The sequence below is a fragment of the Sylvia atricapilla genome, chromosome 7, assembly GCF_009819655.1.
Source record: "Sylvia atricapilla isolate bSylAtr1 chromosome 7, bSylAtr1.pri, whole genome shotgun sequence".
Lineage (NCBI taxonomy): Eukaryota > Metazoa > Chordata > Aves > Passeriformes > Sylviidae > Sylvia > Sylvia atricapilla.
This window is the reverse complement of record NC_089146.1, coordinates 12,846,637-12,867,415: the sequence shown is the minus strand read 5'-3', so window position 1 is coordinate 12,867,415 and position 20,779 is coordinate 12,846,637. Positions and strand designations below refer to the sequence as shown.

The 20,779-nt window shown below is 48.3% G+C and overlaps 1 protein-coding gene across 5 annotated transcripts in view; it reads left to right on the top strand.

The window, feature by feature from the left end:
• NRP2 (neuropilin 2) overlaps positions 1–19,280 on the top strand; it is an 89,400-nt gene extending 70,120 nt beyond the window's left edge. For 2 of the 5 annotated variants that reach the window (XM_066322649.1, XM_066322650.1), the window contains exons 16-17: positions 15,156–15,224; positions 15,840–19,280. In XM_066322649.1, coding sequence (XP_066178746.1) covers positions 15,156–15,224; positions 15,840–16,144 — 374 coding nt within the window. In that variant the 3' untranslated portion in view covers positions 16,145–19,280. Of the gene's footprint in view, positions 1–4,734; positions 7,646–15,155; positions 15,225–15,839 lie in introns of those variants that run through there. The other 3 variants (XM_066322652.1, XM_066322653.1, XM_066322651.1) reach the window with 2 other exon arrangements.
• The last annotated feature ends 1,499 nt before the right edge of the window (positions 19,281–20,779 follow it).

Sequence of the window (20,779 nt, the reverse complement as noted above, 5' to 3'; positions counted from 1 at the left end):
GACTTCCACCATTGCTCTACATTCTCCTAGGCCTGGTCTGGTATCTATTTTGCAAGTACCATCCATGTCTTTTGGGACTTGTTACAGTTCGAACATCTCTCTGGGTCTTCACATTCTATTCTAAAGTCCATCCTAAGGTCCTGCTAATTCCTATTGTTTGTCTTCCCCTTCACCCCTGCCCTGCTGCCTGAGTGCCTCCACTTCCCCATCGTGTTCCCCAGGGCACACTGGCTGGGGAGAAACAGTAAGGTCCCTGAGCACCACTGGGCAGATGCAGTTACAGGCACACCTCCCCTTCCCACTGGAACTTGCCAGCTTGTATCAATGGCTCCTGCCCATTCCTGGCTCCCTCAAGGACATCTTAGCACTGGTCATAACAGGGGAGCAGTTGTAATTGCAACAAAATACTGAAACGGTTTCCCTGGATGATAGGCAAGAATAGATGGCACAGAGGGATGGAGTGACCTGGGAAAGAGCAAAGTGCAGAGGGAAAAGATAAAATGAAGATGAAGACTGGAGGCAATTACATTATAATAATTAAAATGAAGGAGAGACAGAGATGCCGAATAGGAGAGGGTAAAATGAGGGAAAGAAGTCCCTGGCTGGAGAGAAAAATGGAGCTGGAGAGAAAAAACTGCACAAACTACTGAGATGTTCTACAGCCCCCACTCCTGCAATTACAGATGAGCTGAAAAAGTCAGATGCCACTAAAAATAATAGCAAATCCTTCCTCTCCTGGCTTGGGAGCAAAGCTGAAAATATGCAGCTTACAGGCTCCAGGATCACAAAGCAAATAATAAGAAGAGAATTTGTGTAGGTGGAATATGTTTCACCTAGTGGGTCGGGAGCTTACAGGACCAGGAAAGTGTGCTTCAACTGCACTGCATTTGAGCATTGATGCATTCCACCCTTAAAGAAAGGGTACAACAAGTGTCTGGAAGAAAGGAATTAGATTAATACCAAGCTAAAAATAAGAGATATATCCCAAAGAATGCATGGAGAAAAAACATGGGGAGTATTTGCCTTTGGGACTGGTGGATTCTCTCCCTGCGGGTATCCTGAAATCAAGATAGAGCTACCTCCCTGGAGCAATGACAGGAAGCAGTTACGGGGTTGAGACTGACACTGGTTTTGTGGCATTCAGATTAGATGAGTGTAATACCTGCTTTCATCTGTGTCATCTATGAAAAGTCCAGCTGTGTTGCTTGTCCACAGCAGTTAATGTCAGTGATTTCAGGAAGGAATACGAGCTGTGACACGGCAGTGGCAGAGCAAGGCAGGCAGCCCTCTAGGCAGCTTTCTGGAAAGGATTTTTTTCCCTTTTTTTCACAGATGATGATTGCTTTTCCTTCTTTGGGTTTTGATTCTCGCTGCAAAACTCCACAACTAGTCCCTATAGAGTGTTCCCTATTGAAAAGAGAATGGGGCAGTACCTGGCCAGGTTGGAGGTGTGAGCACCAGCAGCACAACAACATAAAATATCCACCCTGTAGGGATTAAATCAGGTTTCCACTGACTGGTGTTCCAAGCTGTGCTGTAAACACAGCAGTCACAAACTTGACAGCAACAGCAGGAGGCACTTCTTTATTAAGACAAGAGCACTAGTGAATAAATGAGGAAGGGCAAGTGTGTGTGTGTGGCAGAAGGCAAAGGGGAGTGGAAAAATTATTAAGTTAAGAAGATGGATTTTTTTTTCCATCTCCCTGAGCAGTGAACTTTTCCACTGATATAACAGAAAACTTCCAGGGAGCAGCAGAGCCAGTAAAAACAGAGCAGATAACATCAGTTCTGTGTGCTGAGTGGATGGGCAGCTATATTTAGTGGCTGGCAGTGTAAGGAAGAGCAATCATTAATGTTGGGAATTGGCTTCGTTAGGGCTTAGAGACAACTAAGTGTGATTCCTTAATGACTTCAGTTGCTAAATGAACTCTCCAGACTTTTGCTATCTCCTCAGCAGGACCGTGCGGTGCGGAAACGGGGGCTGAGGAAGGGCTCTGCACCACCCCCCATACTTGAAGCCCTGGCTGCAACATCTGGAGTGGGTCAGGGCCAAGCAAGGGCTGTCCTGAAGCTGCAGTCAGCTTGAGTTCCCCCAGGGATCTTTCCCACAAGCAGGATCATCTGCAGTACATCATACCGCTTCCCTCCATCCCCAGGCAGGCAGAGGGCAGAGGTACATGGGGAAGGAGCAAGGGCTACAGGCTGGGCACTACGGCATGTGCTCCTCTCTGGCCAGACCCACCCTTTGTATGCTCAGCCTTCCACTGGGCAATGTACACCCATCAGGAGGAAGCCTTCCGACCGCTCTCTTGAGACTCAGGAGCTGTTGTCACCCCTGACACCTGCCCCTCTCCCCATCTCAGCTTCCACCATGGGACCTGGTGCATATCAGTGGCTTGAGAGGCTGTTTGTCTGTAAATCTCTCACTGGAACAAGGCGCTATGTAAGCAGAGACTGTCACCAAGTGTAAACACAAGTGGCCTCTACACAGTGAGCAGCCCACGATATCCCTGGGGGTCAGCCCTGCACCCCCATGCTGTCAGGCACAGGAGAGGTGTTGCTGATCCATTGGGAATGGTGGTGGGCCACATTCGGGTCTGGGCCAGCTGGATCTGTGGAGGGAGGCAGTGGGGGGTTATCAGTGAAGCTCAAGGCAGCGTTGAACACGCTCAGCCTCACAGGGAGCTGATGGCAGCCCCCATGGGATGTCCCACACTGCCATCTCCATGTAGACGGGTGAGGAGCAGCAGCTGCTCAGGGAGGAGCAGGGATGTGCTGCTTTCATTCCCCCACACTAGCATGGCCAGTCGAGTTAGGGAAGGAGGTCACAGGGGCTGCCTGCTCCCTCCTTTTACCATCCTCAACACACAGCCCAGCCTGTATCCCCCTTCTGCAGGCACTGCTGGGGGGACAGGAGGGACAGGGCCACCCCCACTCCTGATGGTGAGGGGCAGCTGGGGTAAGACAGGTTGAGAGCAGCATATCTGGCAGTTAAGCTTCTCTTGAGACATCTGAATTTCTTGCACAATGACAAATATGTGGGTGGTTCCCAGCCTCCTGCTCTGTCAAAGCAGGATTTGTCTTGCTTGTGTGATTTTTTCCTAGCTTTTGAGGTGGGTTTTTTTTGTTGTTGTAGTTGTTCATCTGAGTGCAGTCTTCATTCTTGGTTTTAGTCCCTGTGCTCAGGTTTTTGGGAATGGGGACAGGAAAAAGGCCTTGTGAATGGCAGAGGAACCATCACTTTGCCTCATCTCCTGTGTCACTAGCAGAAACGCCGTCACCGTCCCAAATTTCCAGGCAGTGACTCTGCTGTTAGGCAGTGTTTGTAGGGGAGGGCAGAGGCTGTGCTGCAAGATGCCCTTGCTGCTGGCAAAGCTGAGTGCATCCTGCACTGTTTTGTATTTTCCCCTTGCATCCTCCAAGTCTTCTCAGGAAACCAAGCTGGAGTTTAGTTAGCACAGAGCTTAACAATGTGCTGACACCAAACCCAGGAGTCCCCAAAGTTCTGCTTGCCAGCACCAAGTCAGGGAGCTGCCCCGCACTAGCCAGCCAGGGGCAGGAGGAGAGGGTGAGCACAGGAGGGGGGTCAGGGTGTCCAGCAGCAGAGCAAACCCTCCTGAGAGTTTTCCTGGGGACTCCAGCCCCCCCTTGAAGTAACCAGTAAATAAACGTGGTGCAAAAATACATCCCTCCCTAGTTATTTACAGCTCGCCCCCACGAGTGCTGCCGGGGAGGTGAGAGCAGCGTGTGCAGGAGCAGCAGTGCAGCGCGGTCCTGCCGTGGGCGGGCACAGACCCCGGCGCTGCCGGAGGCGCCGCTGTGCACAGGCTCTGCCAGCGGGCCGCCCCAGCGACAGGTGTGTGCGGGGCTGTCCCGGTGTCACCTGGTCAGGGACAGCAGCCCGCAGCCGTGCCCTGCTACACGCCACAGCTGCAAGACTAGGAAGGGTTGACCATCGCTGGGCTGAGTCTGGGCACTGCCTGCCCGTGAGTTCACGGGAGGCAGGTGCTTTTCCAGCCCTGCCGAGGTGTGTTGCTTTATCGCACGAATTCATTGTCCTGGCTTGCTGAAGTTGCAGAAAGCATGATTTTCTTGTCTGAATATTGAGTTGAATTTTGCAGCCCATGCCCTGTAAATAATTATAACCATCCCTTCTCGCTTCAAGACACAGTAAGGAAATCTGTGCAGGTCTGTGAATGGGGCGCCTAGTGAGACTAGACCTGTGTGCAAAGCACTTTAAGACAGAGAACTTCTCTGTCTTTTCAGTAAAAATTACAAATGCTTCTCCCTGTAACCTCTTTCCCAGTCTCCTGTGGTAACTTCCTCGGCCATCTGAGATTATGCTTTTCTTCTAATTACGAACGTGATGTGTTTTATCACTGCTTGACAACATCTGCCATGTGGAGACAAAACCAGGTGGCTGATCTGAAGATGGCCAAGATAAAGAAGGGGAAAAAACATTCATCGATGCCAGAAATAACAGTAATAATAGTGCATACGGAATTTGTATAGTGATCCAGGCAGCCTGATTAATTAAAAGGGATGAGGAAGGCTCTTGCATATGCAGGCTCAGCAAATGCCAGGCTGTGCCCTCTCCTAGGAGCACACCCTGTATCTGGAGGCGGCTGTGGGACCTCGTGTTGCTCCGTGCTGTACTCTTGAAAGCATGTGTGTTTCTTTTTGTGCGTCTGCATGCCTCCCACCTAGCAACCCTGTTCTGTGTCTCCTCCCCAGGGGCAACCCTCCTGCCAGGGACCAAGCCCACAGTGGACACGGTGTCAGTGCAGCCCATCCCAGCCTACTGGTATTACGTTATTGCCGCCGGAGGTGCTGTTGTGGTGCTGGTCTCCGTCGCGCTGGCCCTTGTGCTCCACTACCACCGGTTCCGCTATGCGGCCAAGAAGAGTGATCACTCCATCACCTACAAAACCTCCCACTATGCCAACGGGGCCCCTGTGGCTGTGGAGCCCACCCTAACCATAAAACTAGAGCAAGACCCCAGCTTGCGCTGCTGAGAGCCGAACAGGAACAAGAAAGCAAACAAAACATAAAACAGACAGACAGACAGAAACTAAGACTTCAAATACGTTGCCTCAGTTTTGCACTTTTTTCCTTACCTAGCATACATGTGAACTCTTAGATATCTCCATCCCTTCTCCATCCCCCAGCCCTCCCTGAATCTTTTACAAACTCTAAACTAATGCTGCATCTTGGATCGCCAGAAGAGACACACCGCCCCTTCACTTCAAAAGTGAACGCTCCCTTTCTATTACTTTTCAAGGATACTTGGGGTGTCAGGTGCGGGGTTATTTTGTTTTGTTGTGTTTGTTTCGGGAGTATATTTTTTTTGTTGGTCGGCTTCTTTGGGTTTTGGGTTTTTTTCCTCCTCCCAGTAGGCAACCTGCAAGGGAACCTGATGGTGAGCCTGGAAGCTTGTGTGCAAGGCTCGTGTGCATGTGTGCTAAACCTGCGTGTGTGAGTGTGCATGGGACCGTGTGTGTCTGACTGACTGAATGTATATTTAGAAACAGCTCCTTTTTAATTTGCTTTTTGTTGCTTCTACTTGCACAGGGAATGTTTTTATTTTTGGTTTTTTTTGTTGTTGTTGTTGTTAATTTTCCCTCCTTCCCACCTCCTCACTAGAAGGCATGGGACGTGTTTATGGTGAATGCCCTGATTTGTTTACTTGGGGAAGAGAGCAATGCTTTTTTGTTGCCTTATCTAGCTTTGGCTGGGTTTCTTGTTTGATAGTGTTAATGTCTTGGGTGCAAATTGAGAAGAGGCCAGGCTGGACAGTAGGAATGTCCACCTCAGATGGCTAGAAGAATCCAGAGAGGTCTATAAACATTCAAAATGTAAGATCTCTCCATTTTATTCTTTCTGCAGCCAACATGATAACACAGCCATTGTTTGGAAGAAGGAGGGGAAGCCCTCCTCTTCCCCCACCTGCAAGTGAATCTATTTAAAGTTGCCTTATATCAGAGAAGCTCATACTGAATGTTTTGTTTGTATCTGTTAAAGCCAGCCTTAGGGTAACACATAGACTTCAGCAAGTCTTAGTGGATGCTAAATATTGTAGTTTCTTGAGAATTGAAGGTTTATTTATTTAATAAGTATCCTCGCTGTGGGTGCTGATGGTTTTGCTTTTACATGGGGAAGGGGGAGAAGGTTCCTCCTTTTCTTTCTGCTAGAAATGCTCAAGGGACAAGTATAGTTCCCCTTTCTGGGTTTGGTTTTTTTCCTTCTGCCCAATTCATAGCTGCTGAATCATAAAAATTGCCTGTTGGCTTTCTAGAATGTCAGTTTTGCGTTTGCTAATGTTCTGCTTCCTTAGAGCACCAGTAACATCTAGCAAGCCAAGCCCAGCCAGTGCACCTGGGGGGCCCGGCTGTTGCTGCTGCTTTAACTGGGGAGGTGAGGAGGAGCCTCCACACGCCTCCAACTGTTGAATGGCCCAGCGTATTGTAGTGGAAATGCCTTATATAAATTACTGAATGATAACATGAAAAGTGGTTTGAATTGTTAACCCTAATCTGTTTGCAGGCAAAAAAGTACCTCCAGTGAGCAAGGTTCTCCATCTTGTTTGTGTCCATCTGTGATGAGTGATAAGATTCCCTCCCCCCTTCTAAACTTGCTAGTGCCCATCCCTCCTTTGCCCATTAATATTGCATAAAATGAATCAAGATGAGCAGCTCTGTTAACTTCCCTGCAGTCTTGAGCTGCCTTTTGGTCTGGGAAAAAAGTAGAAATACAAACTATGCTGAAGGGGCATTGGCCCCTGTTGCAGCATAGCCCTATCCCCAGGGGATGTCTGTCGATGGGGGTGTCACTCTATCCCCCTCCTTGCCTTAATTAATGCAGCCAGTTTCAGTTGCCCACGCTGGTTTCACAGCAGATTTCAGTGGGATCCTCTCAGCTGCAGCAGCAAGTGTCTAAACCAAGCAGGGAGTGCAGAAAAGCCCAGGGTGATGTGCCACGGTGAGCACATTAGGCATGGTGGGTGCTCAGGGCACCACTGCACCTGGGCCTGGCTCCCACAAGGTCTTTCAGAGCAGCAGGGACGTGCTTGTCCCACAGGGCCAGAATGGACCCAGGGAGCTCCTGCCACCTAGAAGGCAGTGCCATTGAAAAGACCCTGGAGAGGGGCTTCCAGGGCCAGGGTGCTTTCACCATGATCCTCCTCATCACACAGCACTGGTGTTGCAGTGCATCTGGGTTGGGATGTGGAATCCCATCCCCCTCAGTCAGCTGCAAATTAAAACAGATATGAAATACTGGCATGTGCTTGCTGCATTTTCAGGTCAGCCCAAGCCATGTCAGCAGATGATAGTGTCCCGTTTCCAAAGTCAGTTCAATCTCCCTAGTTCAGACAATCTCACTTTGACCAGGTTCACTCCCACAGACTTAGCAAGTGTGCATTGGTGTGTCAGAGAGGATAATGTGGCACCCTGTCTTTCAAACCAAAATCACCAAAGACAAAACAGAAGGTCACTTCGAGATTTTTACTCCCAGTTCTCCCCTGCTCCTTGAGCCCTGACATCCCCAGCATTGCCCAGTTGCCTGTGTGTGTGAAAAATATCTTGTGGAAATTTGAAATTCTTTGAAGATGTATTGTGTGGAATGTAATAAAATGATGATATTTTTATACAAATATCTGGGGTTTTTCTTTCTTCTTCTTTCTTTGCTAATGAGAATGCTGTTGGTTGAAGCAAAGCAGAGTTTCAAAACTCTTTGGAGCATCAGGGCTATTCTTTTTAGCCAAGTGAAACTCCAGTTCCTGCTGCGTGCAGACCCAACTCCCAGCAGCACAGCTGCTGTGTGCTCCCTGGCTCTCTGCACTGAGGATCAGGCCATTAATAGCAGCTTTTAGATCCATTACATTTGTATCAGTCCTTATGGGGGAGATTTGGGAGGCTGGACTGACTCTTGGGATTGTTTGGGGATTTCACCAGCGTTGCCTAAGTGCTAAATTGCTCAGTGTGATTATGCAGAATTTCTCCAGCTGGGGCCCCTGGAGACAGGACATCCGACTTTTCAGGGCCCTTGGGGCTGGCCTGGCTGCCAGCTCAGCTGAGCCACATGCTCTGTCCCTGAGCTCAGCAAAAAACGGGTAAGCCATTACCAAAATTAATAATGAAAACAGCAATGCTTTCCTCTTCTGTGCCATCCCTGTTTCTGCGTGTCAGACTGTGCACGGGACCTGTAGGGGGGTGGCCCAGCTGCCACAGCACCGGGTGTTTGGACATTTGTATGTCCCCTGCTTTCCCTCCACCTGAGTCTTTCCAACTTGTTACTGGGACCTCTGTTGCAGCAGTTCTGCTTCCCATCTTGCCTAAGTGCACCTTTCACCCCTTCAGCAGAGTCAGCAGCATCACATTTCATGTGAAATATATTTTGCTGCCAGTTTGAGAGGTTTTCCTTCCCTTCTTCATTTATTTTCCTTCTCTCATATTCTTTACCCTGGCATAAAGCTCAGCTTTGCAATAAAACTTCCTGACTTTACTAGGAATTCAGGCCATCAACAAAAAAATAATTCAAATGTGATCCCTCACACTGGCTATTCAAACACAAGCAAAGCTGAGCACCCATGCTGCTTTTTTGGGCGAGGGCTTTTTTTCCTGTAATTGTACAGCAAAGCAAATTACACTTGTAATTTACATTTTGTACACTTCAGCGACTGTTCAAGCAAAATTCAAAACAAATATGCACATGTGAAAAACAGGGAGGGTGAGACTGACTGATGGCTTCCCAACAAGGAAGAAAAAAATTCTGTTAAGTAAACAGACGAAAAGGGAGAAATCGTTCGGGATTAATTATTCCGTACATGCGCCACAGACAGATTGGCCGGAGAGCTGGGTGCTGCTCAGGCTGCAGCACATCCTAGGGAAGAAAGCAGCTAAAATTAGCATGCTTTGTTTAAGGAAATAAATACAGCTTAGTGTGATTTTCATGTAAACGCTTCCACCAGCAATTTCAGGCATTTAAGTGTCTACCTAAAAAAAAAAAGAGAACTTTTTGGGGGAGGAGTGTGGCCTCTATTTTCCAGGCAACAGCATTGTGTCCTGTGTGTCATGGGGAGGCTTTGGGCGGGGCTCCCTGGTGGTATGTGCTGTGATGGTGTCAATCTTTTTATCTTATCTCTCCAGTTGGTGTTGTGTTGAAGGAGCAGAAGGGGGTCCATGGGCACTCTCTGTAAGCACCGGGGCAAAGCCAGTGCCTAACGGGGATTTATGAGAGAGGGAGCACTGACCTGGCAAAGCAGAGGGCACCGTGGGAAGGGCTGTGCTCTGCCTTGGCAATGTCAGCGTGCCCGAGATGGCTGATCAGGCAGGAGCAGGCTGCAGAGCTCACTCACCAGCCGAGGCACCGGCCGCACAGTTGGGTCAGCCTCCTGCCAGCGCAGGCACCTGCAGGATGACACTTGGCACCGGGACCCCAGAGCCGCTTGCCCCCCAGGCTGTGGAGGCAGGATTGGCTTTTCATGGCCTGGTGGAAATGCCTCTGCTGCCCTGTGCAAGGGAACAAGGTAGAAACCAGGCTGTGAATGGGGCTGTTTGGATTTTCGTCCCTCTAGAAACCCTGTGAAAACCTACTGACTTTGTGAGGGCCAGCCCCCACTTACCCCGTGTCAGGGTGGCAGAGTGAGGCATGCAGACAGCAGGCGAGGCCCCGAGGCGAGCTTGGACAGCCGCTTGGCTTTCCGCCACGGTTCCTCCATCAGTGGCTTTGGCGGCTCTTAGCAGAGACTGCAGGCGTGACTGCCAGTTTGAGAAATCGTGTTGTTAGCCGCTGCACTGTAAAAAACAAACAGCAACAACGGGGAGGGGGACAAACATACCAGGGTGCCACAGAGCTGCCAGCTTCGCCCCCAACTCTCAGCCCTTGCCTGGTGGCAGTGGGCGACACTACTGCCCTTGTGCCAAGGAGCTGCTCCGTTTGGGGTAGGTGAGCTCAGCATGGAGCACAGAACCTGAGTGTCAGCTCCTTACCCGAGCTCTCCAGAGCTAAGGGAGAGGGAGAGGATTGTGCTGTGTAATGCCACAGTCACGCCATACACACACGTCACCACCACTGTTTCCCTGGCCTGGTGCCGCTGCTGAGGAGAGGTGCAAAAGCAGGGCTGGAGAAGGGGTCAGGCTGCAACAAGGGACGTGTCTGCTGCAGGGAGGGTTTGGCAGGGTACCCATTTTGGGTAGCCACCTTGGCCCTCTGCCATGTGTCCAGCAGGGCCAGGTGCCACATGTTGGAGGGCAGCACCAGGGCTGGAAATAGCTGCCTGCTCATGACCACCTCCACACCAAGCACCTAGCCTGGCTCCATGTCTCCAAGTGCCTTTGGTGGGGGGGTCTTCAGCTGTCCAGCCATACTTTCCCACCTTATCTTCATATGGGAAGCCCAAGGAGTGCAAGAGGCTCATCCGTGTCCCCAGTTTGGCAATGGTTCTGTGGTGGTCTGAAGTGTGCACAGTTGGCCACCACCAGGGCTGTCCCAAGGAAATCTGAGAATAAGGTCCAGCAGTTCCTGCACTGCAGAGGGAGGCCAAGCCAGGGAGTGGCAGCTTGTTTGCTTTCTTTTATGCTCAACTGTAGCCGAAGCACTGTTTTAATTTGAAATTTGGCAGGGATTTATCTGTTCTGTAAACTAAAGTAGTCCTGTGTTTCTGGAGGAGAGGGAAAGAAAGAAAGAAGTGAGGTGGATTTTCAGCTGGAAATAGAGCAATGGGGGATTCAGAGGGAGTGTTTCTGCCTGGAGCCTGTGCTGCTGCTTTGAGAAGTGCTTCTTCATTTGCCGAGGGTGGGAGGTGTCACCCCCAGCCCCCGGGGCTCCCAGCCAGAGGAGCAGCGCTGCGCCGTCGCCAAGCAGAGCAGTGTCAAGGCGAGGCCACGGCGGCTGCTCTGCTGTGTCAAAACAAAATGATGTATGTTGGAGTCACACTATTGCTGTGGAGAGAAAAGGACTGGGAATGAGCAAAGAGAGAAAAGCAAGGATGAGAGCAGAACTAGAGCTCTGTCTCTCTATGCCAAGACTGGAAAATAGCAATTTTTGACCCCATTTTCCTGGCTTTGGCTGCATTCAATGTTTCAGACCCTCATGGGCACTTGTTTGGCAGCAGAGCAGCGGTGTACCTCCTACGCCCCCTTCACCAGGCAGGGTAGCACTGGCCAAGAGGGATGTTGTAGCAGCAGGAGAAAGGGGTGAGCATGTAGCTGGCTGCCCTCGAGTCCTTTCCACAGTGAGGAAACAACCATGTGCTGCTTATTTCCCCAAAACCAGCAACTTGTTTTTCTTCCTCCTACACACTCTGTTTTTTCGTCCCAGCAGGCACAGCCACAGATATTACTGGGAATGAAAGACTGTAGGGAGCAGAGCTCACAAAGCGTTTGGTTATCGCTTTCAGCCCCAGAACTTGTGGACCCCTGCAGAAAGTCGGGAGGAGGAATGCAGGGATGGTGGGAGTGCATCCTGGGTGCCCTCCAGGCCAGGCTATCCTGTACCAGAGTGGCCCTAGGCAGGCATTAATAAGATCTGGAAATTGCTGCAAGTTTGAGATATTGTTTGGGAAAGGCACCTCCTGCTGAGAGGCTCATTTTGTTCAGCCAGAAAGACTTCAAGAGGCACCACAGATAATCTGCAAATGCCTGTGTGTAGAGAGATGCCAGGTGAATGAGCTCTGCCCCAGGGTGATTGACCTCATCCCAGCGATCTGGCAAGAGGCAGCACCTGGTGCCTGGACTTAAACCAGACAAGGTCAGGCTAGAAAGAAACAGCAATTCTTTTCTTCACAGTTGTGATTTGCCTTGGAGGAATGTGTCCATTTTCCAGCAGTCAGAAATAGTTCAGCCATAGTTCTTGGCTTGGTGTGGAGGTCTCTGCCAGAGGTGGTGGTGCTGCTGGTAAGCCCATGCAGGAGGGCTGGCATCGAGCACCTGTGGTGGTGGGAAGTATGTCCAGGCCATAAGACATACTGAGCTCAGCTTTGGAGAGGTGAACTGCCTTGGGCAGTTTTGGAGAGCTGTCCTGCAAGAGGCATGTGTATGTCTGTGGTGGGACCCCAGAGAACCTTGTCTGCTCTCCTGCTTGCCTCATCCGCCCTGGCACAATCCCTCCCACCCCTGCTACTATTTTAAAACAGATGTACACTGAAACTCTTTAATCTCTGGAAATACTAATTCTCTGCTGCTCCCCCTCCATGTGAGTTCATACAGACATGGTACTTAAATCAGCCCTTGTCTGATTAGAATTTTATCTTTCTTTTTTTCAGGTCCCATAAATTAGCTATTTAGCTGGCAGTGCTCTCAGATCCAACAGATAACAGCCTTTCTTGGCATCCGGCTGTTTCCAACATCATTGCTAATATCATCTTTTGCCTATGACTGGCTAGGTGCTCACAGTCATCATTTGGCACATGGGCTTTAAAAATGGCCTTGCACTCAGAAGAAATCATTCCTCAGATTTAATTACAGTTTCTCCCTAACTTTTTTGACTACCTCTCTCCAGAATATTTTTCCCTTTTAAAATGCGAGGTAAATTGTGCCTGAAGTCTGCCCTTTAAGGAAGCAGCTCTCCACAACACAGAGCATGTTTCTCCCACTCTGCCCATCAGCTTGCAGGGCTTTTCTGGGGACCACTTTCTAAGGGAGTTGCCTTCTGTGGCTCGCTCCACTTGTGACAGTATTGCTGAGATTAGTCCCAAAGGAGCCTAATTGATGACAAACAGCAGGCTAGATTCTGTGACAGGCTAGATTCTAAATCATCTCCACTAGGAACTGAACTGAGGCCACCAGCTTCAATTCCCACAGACACCCACACAGCCTGAGCTGATTCAGTTAATGACTCGAGAAGCCCCAGAATGGAAAAAGAAACCTCAAATTATATTTTTCTTAAGCTTTCCAGAGGGTGTAGAGCCCTGCATGATAACATACAATCAAACAGGAATGAAATGGCATGTGGGGAACAGAAGAATGAGGGCCTGAGGAGGAAGGAAAATGGGCAAGTAGGAAGATATCATTTAAGCAGGACTTAAGAGTTGTATTAGCATGGGGAATTGAGCAAATCACTAGAAGAGTAAACAGACTCTGGGCTGGGCTTTTTGTATAAACGTTCTCTCTTTTCAAGTTTTCCCAGTGCTCCTTCCTTTCAGGCTGGAAGAACTGGTGTTCCTTTGAAAGTGTTGATTAACCAATAATTTTTTACTTCTGGCTTTTCCCTCAAGATTACCCTGGGAAATTACAAAAGGATCAAATTGCTAGCTTGTTCTCACACAAAATTTTGAGCAGCTACAATATGGAATGTCAAATGACTTCCAACTGCCTCTCTCCACACATGGACTCCTCAGGCAGACTGTCATCTAATTTCGACCTCTGCTCATCTCTGAGCAACATACAGTTTCTGTAGGGTTGTGTGGGTGACACGGATGGCAAATCTCACTGCTTGTCTTCCAATGGGTGACTAGCAGTTCAGACATCTCCACGTGTGAACTGCTTTGCAAGTATTTTTCCACATGTTTGGTTCTAAATGTTTGCAAGAGGCCCTCAGGCAGTTCTCCCAGCCCTAAGATGTTGCCATCTGGGTCTGTCAGTTCGAAAACTGTTGAGAAATCATGTGAACTTGCCACTAAAGTGAGGATTTACAGAAGGCAGCGTACACCTGTGTTTCTTCAACAAGGTACCAGCAGCCTTGAGTCACCTTACCAACTACCTGACTCGCTAGATGCAGAACTCATTGGCAGGAGGGGCAAATGTTGGGCTGTGAGCCTTCCTGTTGCCAGGTTCACTAGAAAATTCAATGAATTCCTTAATTCTTTGGGTGCAGATACAGTTCCTTCTCACCCAAGGTGGGAAGGTATCATTTATACCATCAGAGGATGCTACCATCAGGGGTCAGGGGGTGTCGGGGCAGCATGGCTTTCAGCAGGGACCCCACTCTGGAAGTGAACCTTGAAATGTCACTGGCTTGGATTGCCTGACACAGTTGTCTGGGAGAGCAAAAAAGTGTATTTGACAATTCAGGAGGCCTTTTCAAGTCCTAAATATCCATGCAAATACACAGAAATATTATTTTATAAAGTTTTTAATAATTTCTTTGCGTGTGGCTTTTTAGGTACAAGTTACAATATTTAGTTTTGGTTGTTTGTAAATAACTTCTTTAAACTCTTCTTGCCATTTTGGCACAAGACATAAAGTAATCTTGATTCCAACCACAACTACTTTCAAGGTGTGACTTCTGTCACTTTCTAGTCCCTGATTTTTTGCGTTCCTGATCATTTTGAGACACCTTCTCAGCTGAGGTCCCCAAGTTACAGTCAGCTTTGAAAACTCTTCGCAGATTGAAATGAAAAGACATTTTCTTTTGGAAAAGTGGAAAAGAGCCATGGTAACTGTATGCAGAGAAAATGATAGGAAGACTGCACAGGAAAATAACTTACTTCTGCTCAGATTATAATATGTGCATTTGGTTACTAGTCCTTGGTCTGTGCTGAACAATAGAAAGAAATGTCACCACTAAAAGGAATTTGGATCAGGAAAATGTTAATATAAGGGCCTACATATGGACACCCATTTGCCTCTCTCTCCATTTAAACCAGCTTTTGCATAAAAACATATAATGAAGATACATAAATTCCTCAAATTACTCTGAATTTATCTGAAACCCAAAGAGGAATTGGGTCATTGAAGCTCTATATCCAGTCAGACATATGGGAAAAGATGGAAAGTAGAGTGTGTGCTAAATGGATCCAGCATTAGTGGCAAGTAATGACAGGCACTAAGATCCTATTGAAAGGTGTAAGGGTAATACCCATGAGCATGCTAATAGTGAATTATGGCCATTATGGAGGCACCAGTGACAATATTTTAGTGCTATTCAAGTTGTCTGGTTTCTTTGCTTTTCACTCACTCTCTTTTCTTCTTAAAAGCTGATGATTTGGTGGTTATGAAATGTGATGTAATGTGAAGATCCTCTTCTCTCAAGTGTGCAAGGGTCTTCATTGACTTTGGCCAAGGGAAGAAAATAAATAGTTCCTTCTGCGAGGAAGAGCCTTGTAGTAGTTTAAAAATTACTTTCTTCTGGCTGGTCTCACAGTCCAGTGACCAGTGGCGATGATGTCCCCAGAAAGCCTCTTTTAACAAACAGTGCTTTCCATTTTTTTGTTCTAGTGAATTTCCCAAGAATGGAGGATGACTTCCCAAGCTCTGAGCAAGACTTTGAAGACAACGATGATCCAGGTTGGTATTCAAATGCCGCATGGACAATTCAGCTGTGGCAGCTTGTGTTTCAGCATCAGGTGCTAAGATTACTCACAAACCTCAGTTTTAGTGGTGTTAGGAGCTGGAACACACTTGAGAACATACATTGAAGTGGTGGCTTATTGTTCAGAGGCATTAGTTTTCTTTTCCTGTTTTCCTTTCCTTCAAGCCAGTAACCTTGAAAAGTCAATATATTGTATTTGTGTTAGGACAAGTGAAACTGATCTTTTAAGCATTAATTGCTGCTTGCATGGCATTTTGACTTGTAAATGAAGAAAATTAAGTCTGAGACCTGTGGCAGATTGATTCCACAGTTTTGAACCTAGTGGCATTCGAAGGTCCAGAGTTTCAGTGGGTGTAAAATGCTTGCATGCTATGTCAGTAGTCTGATGTCTAAAAGTGAATCAGGGTGCCTAACCTTCTTGGTAGTTTGCTTCTTCACATGATTTCTAGGCCTGGGTTAGTGAACCCCGCTGAGCCATTCCCATATACACACTTTACCTCTTGTCATGCCATCACAACTCCAAGAAATGTATAAAGGTGAGGGGAGAACAAAAAGTGATTTCTGGATAATAAGTGCCCGTTCCACTGCAGATTACTTTGGATCGGATAGGAACGACACACTGTTCTCTACTAACTCTCCAGGAACCCCAAAGCTGGACAAAGAGAAAAGCTGGCTCTACACCCTGGATCCCATCCTGGTGACCATTATAGCAATGAGCTCCCTGGGCGTCCTCCTCGGGGCCATCTGTGCTGGTCTGCTCCTCTACTGCACGTGCTCGTACGCCGGGCTGTCCTCGCGGAGCTCCACCACGCTGGAGAACTACAACTTTGAACTGTACGACGGCATCAAGCACAAGGTGAAGATGAACCACCAGAAGTGCTGCTCGGAGGCCTGATGGGTGCCTGAGGATCACCCGTGGCATTGTGCCCAGTGAGGTGGGCAGGCAGGGGGGTACATTTTTTGCTGTTTTCTATGGGAACTGAATGCCATAACAGGGAATGAGGGGAGCAGGAGTGAGGGGAGGCACTGCTCCTGCCACCAGGTCTTGCTGCCAGGTCACACTCCACCAGGGCCGAGTGGCTCTCCTGCAAACCAGACTGTGCCAGGCGAGGGGGGACTGAGCCCCTTGTTTGTTGGTTGATCTTCATTTTCTGCTCATGTGAGTGGCTGGGATGTGGTGAGGGAGCCTGGTTTACCTTTTGGATGTGAGAAACTAAATGTTGATTGTTATTTCCCACCTCCTTTCTCTGGTAAGTTGCTGAGAATGCTGAGGGATTTCTTTAGAAATAACATATGCGCATATGGAGCCCCTGTCCATTTTAGACTCCGTCCAGGTATCATTGTAGGGATTTGTGCACTTCACACTAACAACAGGAAGCTGCAGTTTGCAGTCCTGAAAATGGAAGCATGTTGTTACCTTCAACTTTCCTTCTCCTGGTAGCAGGGGAAAGGTGGGATACTGGCTTTACTGTCAACAGTAACAACAGTGCTTTCTGAAACCATTAAGGAAGAAAATAGAAGGGAAACCCTATGTGTAGAAGCACCTCTTTGAGAGAAGCTGAAGAGCCTTAAAGTGATTTGTGAATAAGAGCCATTTATTAAATCCAGATCTTTGATTGCAACAGCTGAGGCCTTCATCAGGAAGGCCTTTATTTGAATCTCCCACCCCTCTTCAGCCTGCCATTTTTCTTTTTGCTATAATGAGAAAATTGCAGGAAACAAAAGATAGAGCCTGTCAGGTTGCTGGCGCTTAGGCAATGGCTTTGAGAAGGGGACTTCACTTGGGGTTTGACTTGAAGTACAGTGCTGAGGCCTCTCCAAAGTGCCAGGAAGGGAAAATGAACAGGGAAGGAGGCTGGAGCCATACCCACACCCCTGGGGAGCCTGGCCATGGTGCCCACTGGCGCCCCCTCACCTTCCTGGTGCTCCCCTTCTCCCTGGAGCTGGGGGGTGTGAGCTGGTGCCATCAGCACCACTGGACCAAACAGCTGCTGCCACATCCCCTTCGGAACAAAGCTGCACTGCTCCTGATCAGTAGCAAAAACCCCAAGTTTGATCTATGAGCTGTGTTTTTGTTTGTTTTTTGTTTTTTTTTTTTTTATTTTGAACAAGTGCCTTAGAAGTATTTTTCCTCCAGCCGATGATCAGTGCTGTAGCAAACAGCAAGTGAAGCCTTCATCCTTCTCCACAAAATGCTCTTCTTCACCACTCTCTGCTGGTTAGACCCCAGCAGAAATCTGGTCCTTTTACTTTCAAATGGTCTGGCTACATTGTGTGGCAGCTAGTACCCCTCCACTTACCACTGTGGTGTGGGAGAAGAGTGTTATGAAAACAACTGAATGGAGAAAAAGAGTTGAAATGCTGAACCCAAAACAATGCCTTCATTTCCAGTTCAGTACAGATGGATCACCGCTATCAGCTTGCACATACATAAATAAGAAACCTGTCTGTCACACTGGATTTGCTTTTCCAGGGGCTCTTTGGTAACAATACCTGGCATGTCCTGATTTTTACATTTTACCTAGCAAGTAGTTTGGGTGTGGATGGCATTATTTTCCCCACCAACTGCAGTTGACAAAGGTGTGATGTGTTGTGAAGCTCAGTTTGCCCAGCCCCACAAACACATTGTGCAGGAGTCCAGGTGTCTGGGGACGCAAACAACATCTGGAGAGGACATGAGAATGGACACATGAGCAGTGCCACAGGTGCTTCGTGGTACTTTGGGAATAGGAACATTTGTCTACTGTTTCATGAAGAGCTCCCTCAGACAATAAGATTTTAGGGGAAAAGAACCCCTTCTCCACTGTAAGAAAGGTGCACGTGTTCTGGGGGAGCAGATACAGCAGCTGCGTCATCAGAACGTCCACGCTCGTACACACACGCAGAGAAACACACACTCAAAGGCCTTCGTGTTTTAATTCACACTGTGCACCCGACAAAAACTGCACTAAATGTGTCCGTGATTCTCCTTTTAAATCACCTTATTTCTTTCGGCGTTTTTCACAGACAAATTCCACAGGGGTGTTATTTTATTGTACAAAAGAAACAGAGGCAGTGAGAGGAAATGTGCCAGACCATTTCAAAGCTGGATTGCTGCTGCTCAATGATTTTATCCCCTTCAAATCACCAGAGAGGGGAAGGATGAATGGAAAAGGACCATACAGTAGAAAAGCCAACTTAGGCAAATAATAGGTGAAAAGATATAATTAAAAAGGTGATGTTATGGTGTCTAGTAGGCGTACAGAGAGAAGAGTTCATATATACATATATTCAGAAATAGTGTGTTTGCACACGCACGTGAATTCTCTGTATGTATCGTGTATGTGACTTATTCCGTGGGACTGACTTGTGTTAGTGTGTCTCTTGATCTGGGGCAGGAGAGTACTGCTGACCTTGGCACTAAGGTGGCACGGGCCCAGCAGAGCCCCTGGCAGCTGGGGCAGGGCCCACGTGTGAGCTCGCCAGGCGAGAGAAGGCCGATAATGCTGCACAGCCAATACCTCACTTACCTCTGCCGGGTGCTTTACTGTTCTACGGAAAACTGTGTTTGATTGTAACTTCAGCTGGGAGGGGGGAGGTCATCGGTGCATTCAATTCATTGCATCCTCCTCTGCAAATAGATTACGTTTGCTGATTGCAATTCCCTCTGTGAAATTCAGAAAAGAAAAAAAAAAATCGGCATGAATGCCTTTGCTTAAATGGGCTGTTGCCTCCACACGCTTCCCATGGCAGGACATGTTGCTAATGGGCGGGCTGTAGTTCTGGGTGACTTCATTTTGTGGGAAGGTGCTGGAGGTGAGCATGGGAATTAAACCATTAAGAAATTATATGCAGAAATGGAAATTCTCCAAGGTTTGCAGTTCAAGGTATTTGACAAATTACTGGCTGAGCCAGGACTTACGGACTTAAAGAGCTTTTACTGTGATTCTTCGGTGTAATAAACAAACAAAACAAAACAAAAAATAAAACTGTGTTTATATGATTTGTATAAAAACCTTTTAAAATTACTATTTAATAAACATTATGGTAGAGATTTTGTTTCAGTGGCTTTTTTATTCATGAAAGAGCAGCAACAAGGAAACCAAATTGAAGAGGGCTGTGGGTAGCAGAAGTCCCAGTGAAATGAGGTGCAACGCATTTCACAGGGTCATGCCCACTGCTCTCCTTTGGTGTGCACTGCCTGTCCCTTTGGATTACCCCAGGCTCCATGGAACACCAAGGTAACATGGGGTTTTAACACAGACCCAGTGCACACACACAGCATCTCCTATCAAAGCTGGGAATGGCTGGAAGCTGCTCTGGCCCAAAAGCAACGCTGAGAGCAAACCCCAAAGTGGGTGCAGGTAATTTCCTGTCACCCTGTGCCATGGCCCAGTCATCCCAGAGAGGAGTGCAGTTTTAGGCAAAAAATCATTTAGAAAAATCATTTAGAACTAAAAGTCACTGGTGGGCCCAGCCTGTCACAGTTTGTCCACCTCACAAAGGTACAGGTGCTGGTATCCCAAGGTATCCCTGTCCTGTTTCTATTAACCTGCTGAAATGGGCAGTGGCTGGGATGGGGTGATGTTCTGCAGTTCAACTTCAGCCCTGTTCTTCATCACAAACACAGCGGGGACTCCTGGCAAGCCCCAAAGCCAAGCCTGGCTCCACACACCATCTTCTCCACCCTCCCTCTGCTCTATCACACTGCCCCGGTGGCAGCTGAGGCCCAGAGGAGCCTCATGTCTCATAGGGGTCCCAGTACCCTGCAGCAGACAACCAGGGGCCACTGCACGGCTGCAGAAAGGAGAAGCTGTGGGGCTGAACCTACCGCTTGGAAACTCCTGTTTATTTACGGGCACCCTGACAAATGAGAGCCAATCCATCAAGCTCTGGGCACCTTGAGAGCAAATGAAATTTTGCTGCCATCTCCAACAGGGTGACTCCCTCCCAAAGCGTCTGTGTGTTAAAGAGGGTCTTTAAGTGATGAAGGGTGGCTGGCAGCTTAGATGAAGATGACAGTGTAGCTGCAACCTTGACAGCTCTCCTCTCACCTAGGAATAAAGAACTGATGTGCAGATTGATACCTGGGGGAGAGGCTGTCAGAGAGCAGGACGGAGACGGCAGATAAGCGACTCAATCAGTGTCAGACCTGTCCTGCCGTAACGCCGCCTGTAAATCACTGCGCTTTAAGGAGAGCAGAGAGCAGGTAATAGAAACACGGTGGGCAAAGCAGATGGATGCTCTGGCTGAGGCTGAAAGCCTGTGAGCTGGGCTGAGGCTGCTGCCTGGGAACCAAGGGAAGGCAGGCACCCAATTGAAATCTTCAGGTGTTTTTTTTCCACACAAGCTGGGATTGCACTTGGATGGGGCTGCTGTGGAGCTGGCAGGATGGGGTGGGACCTGCAGTACCCTGGTGCATTTGCCATGCACACAAGGGTACCCACTGGAAGCAGAGGCCAGATTGTGGGGAGCCATGGGGGGTGTTTCACATGGCACAGGGGTAATCAGGGGCTGAGCAGGCTAATGAAATCCATTTCATCATTCTCAG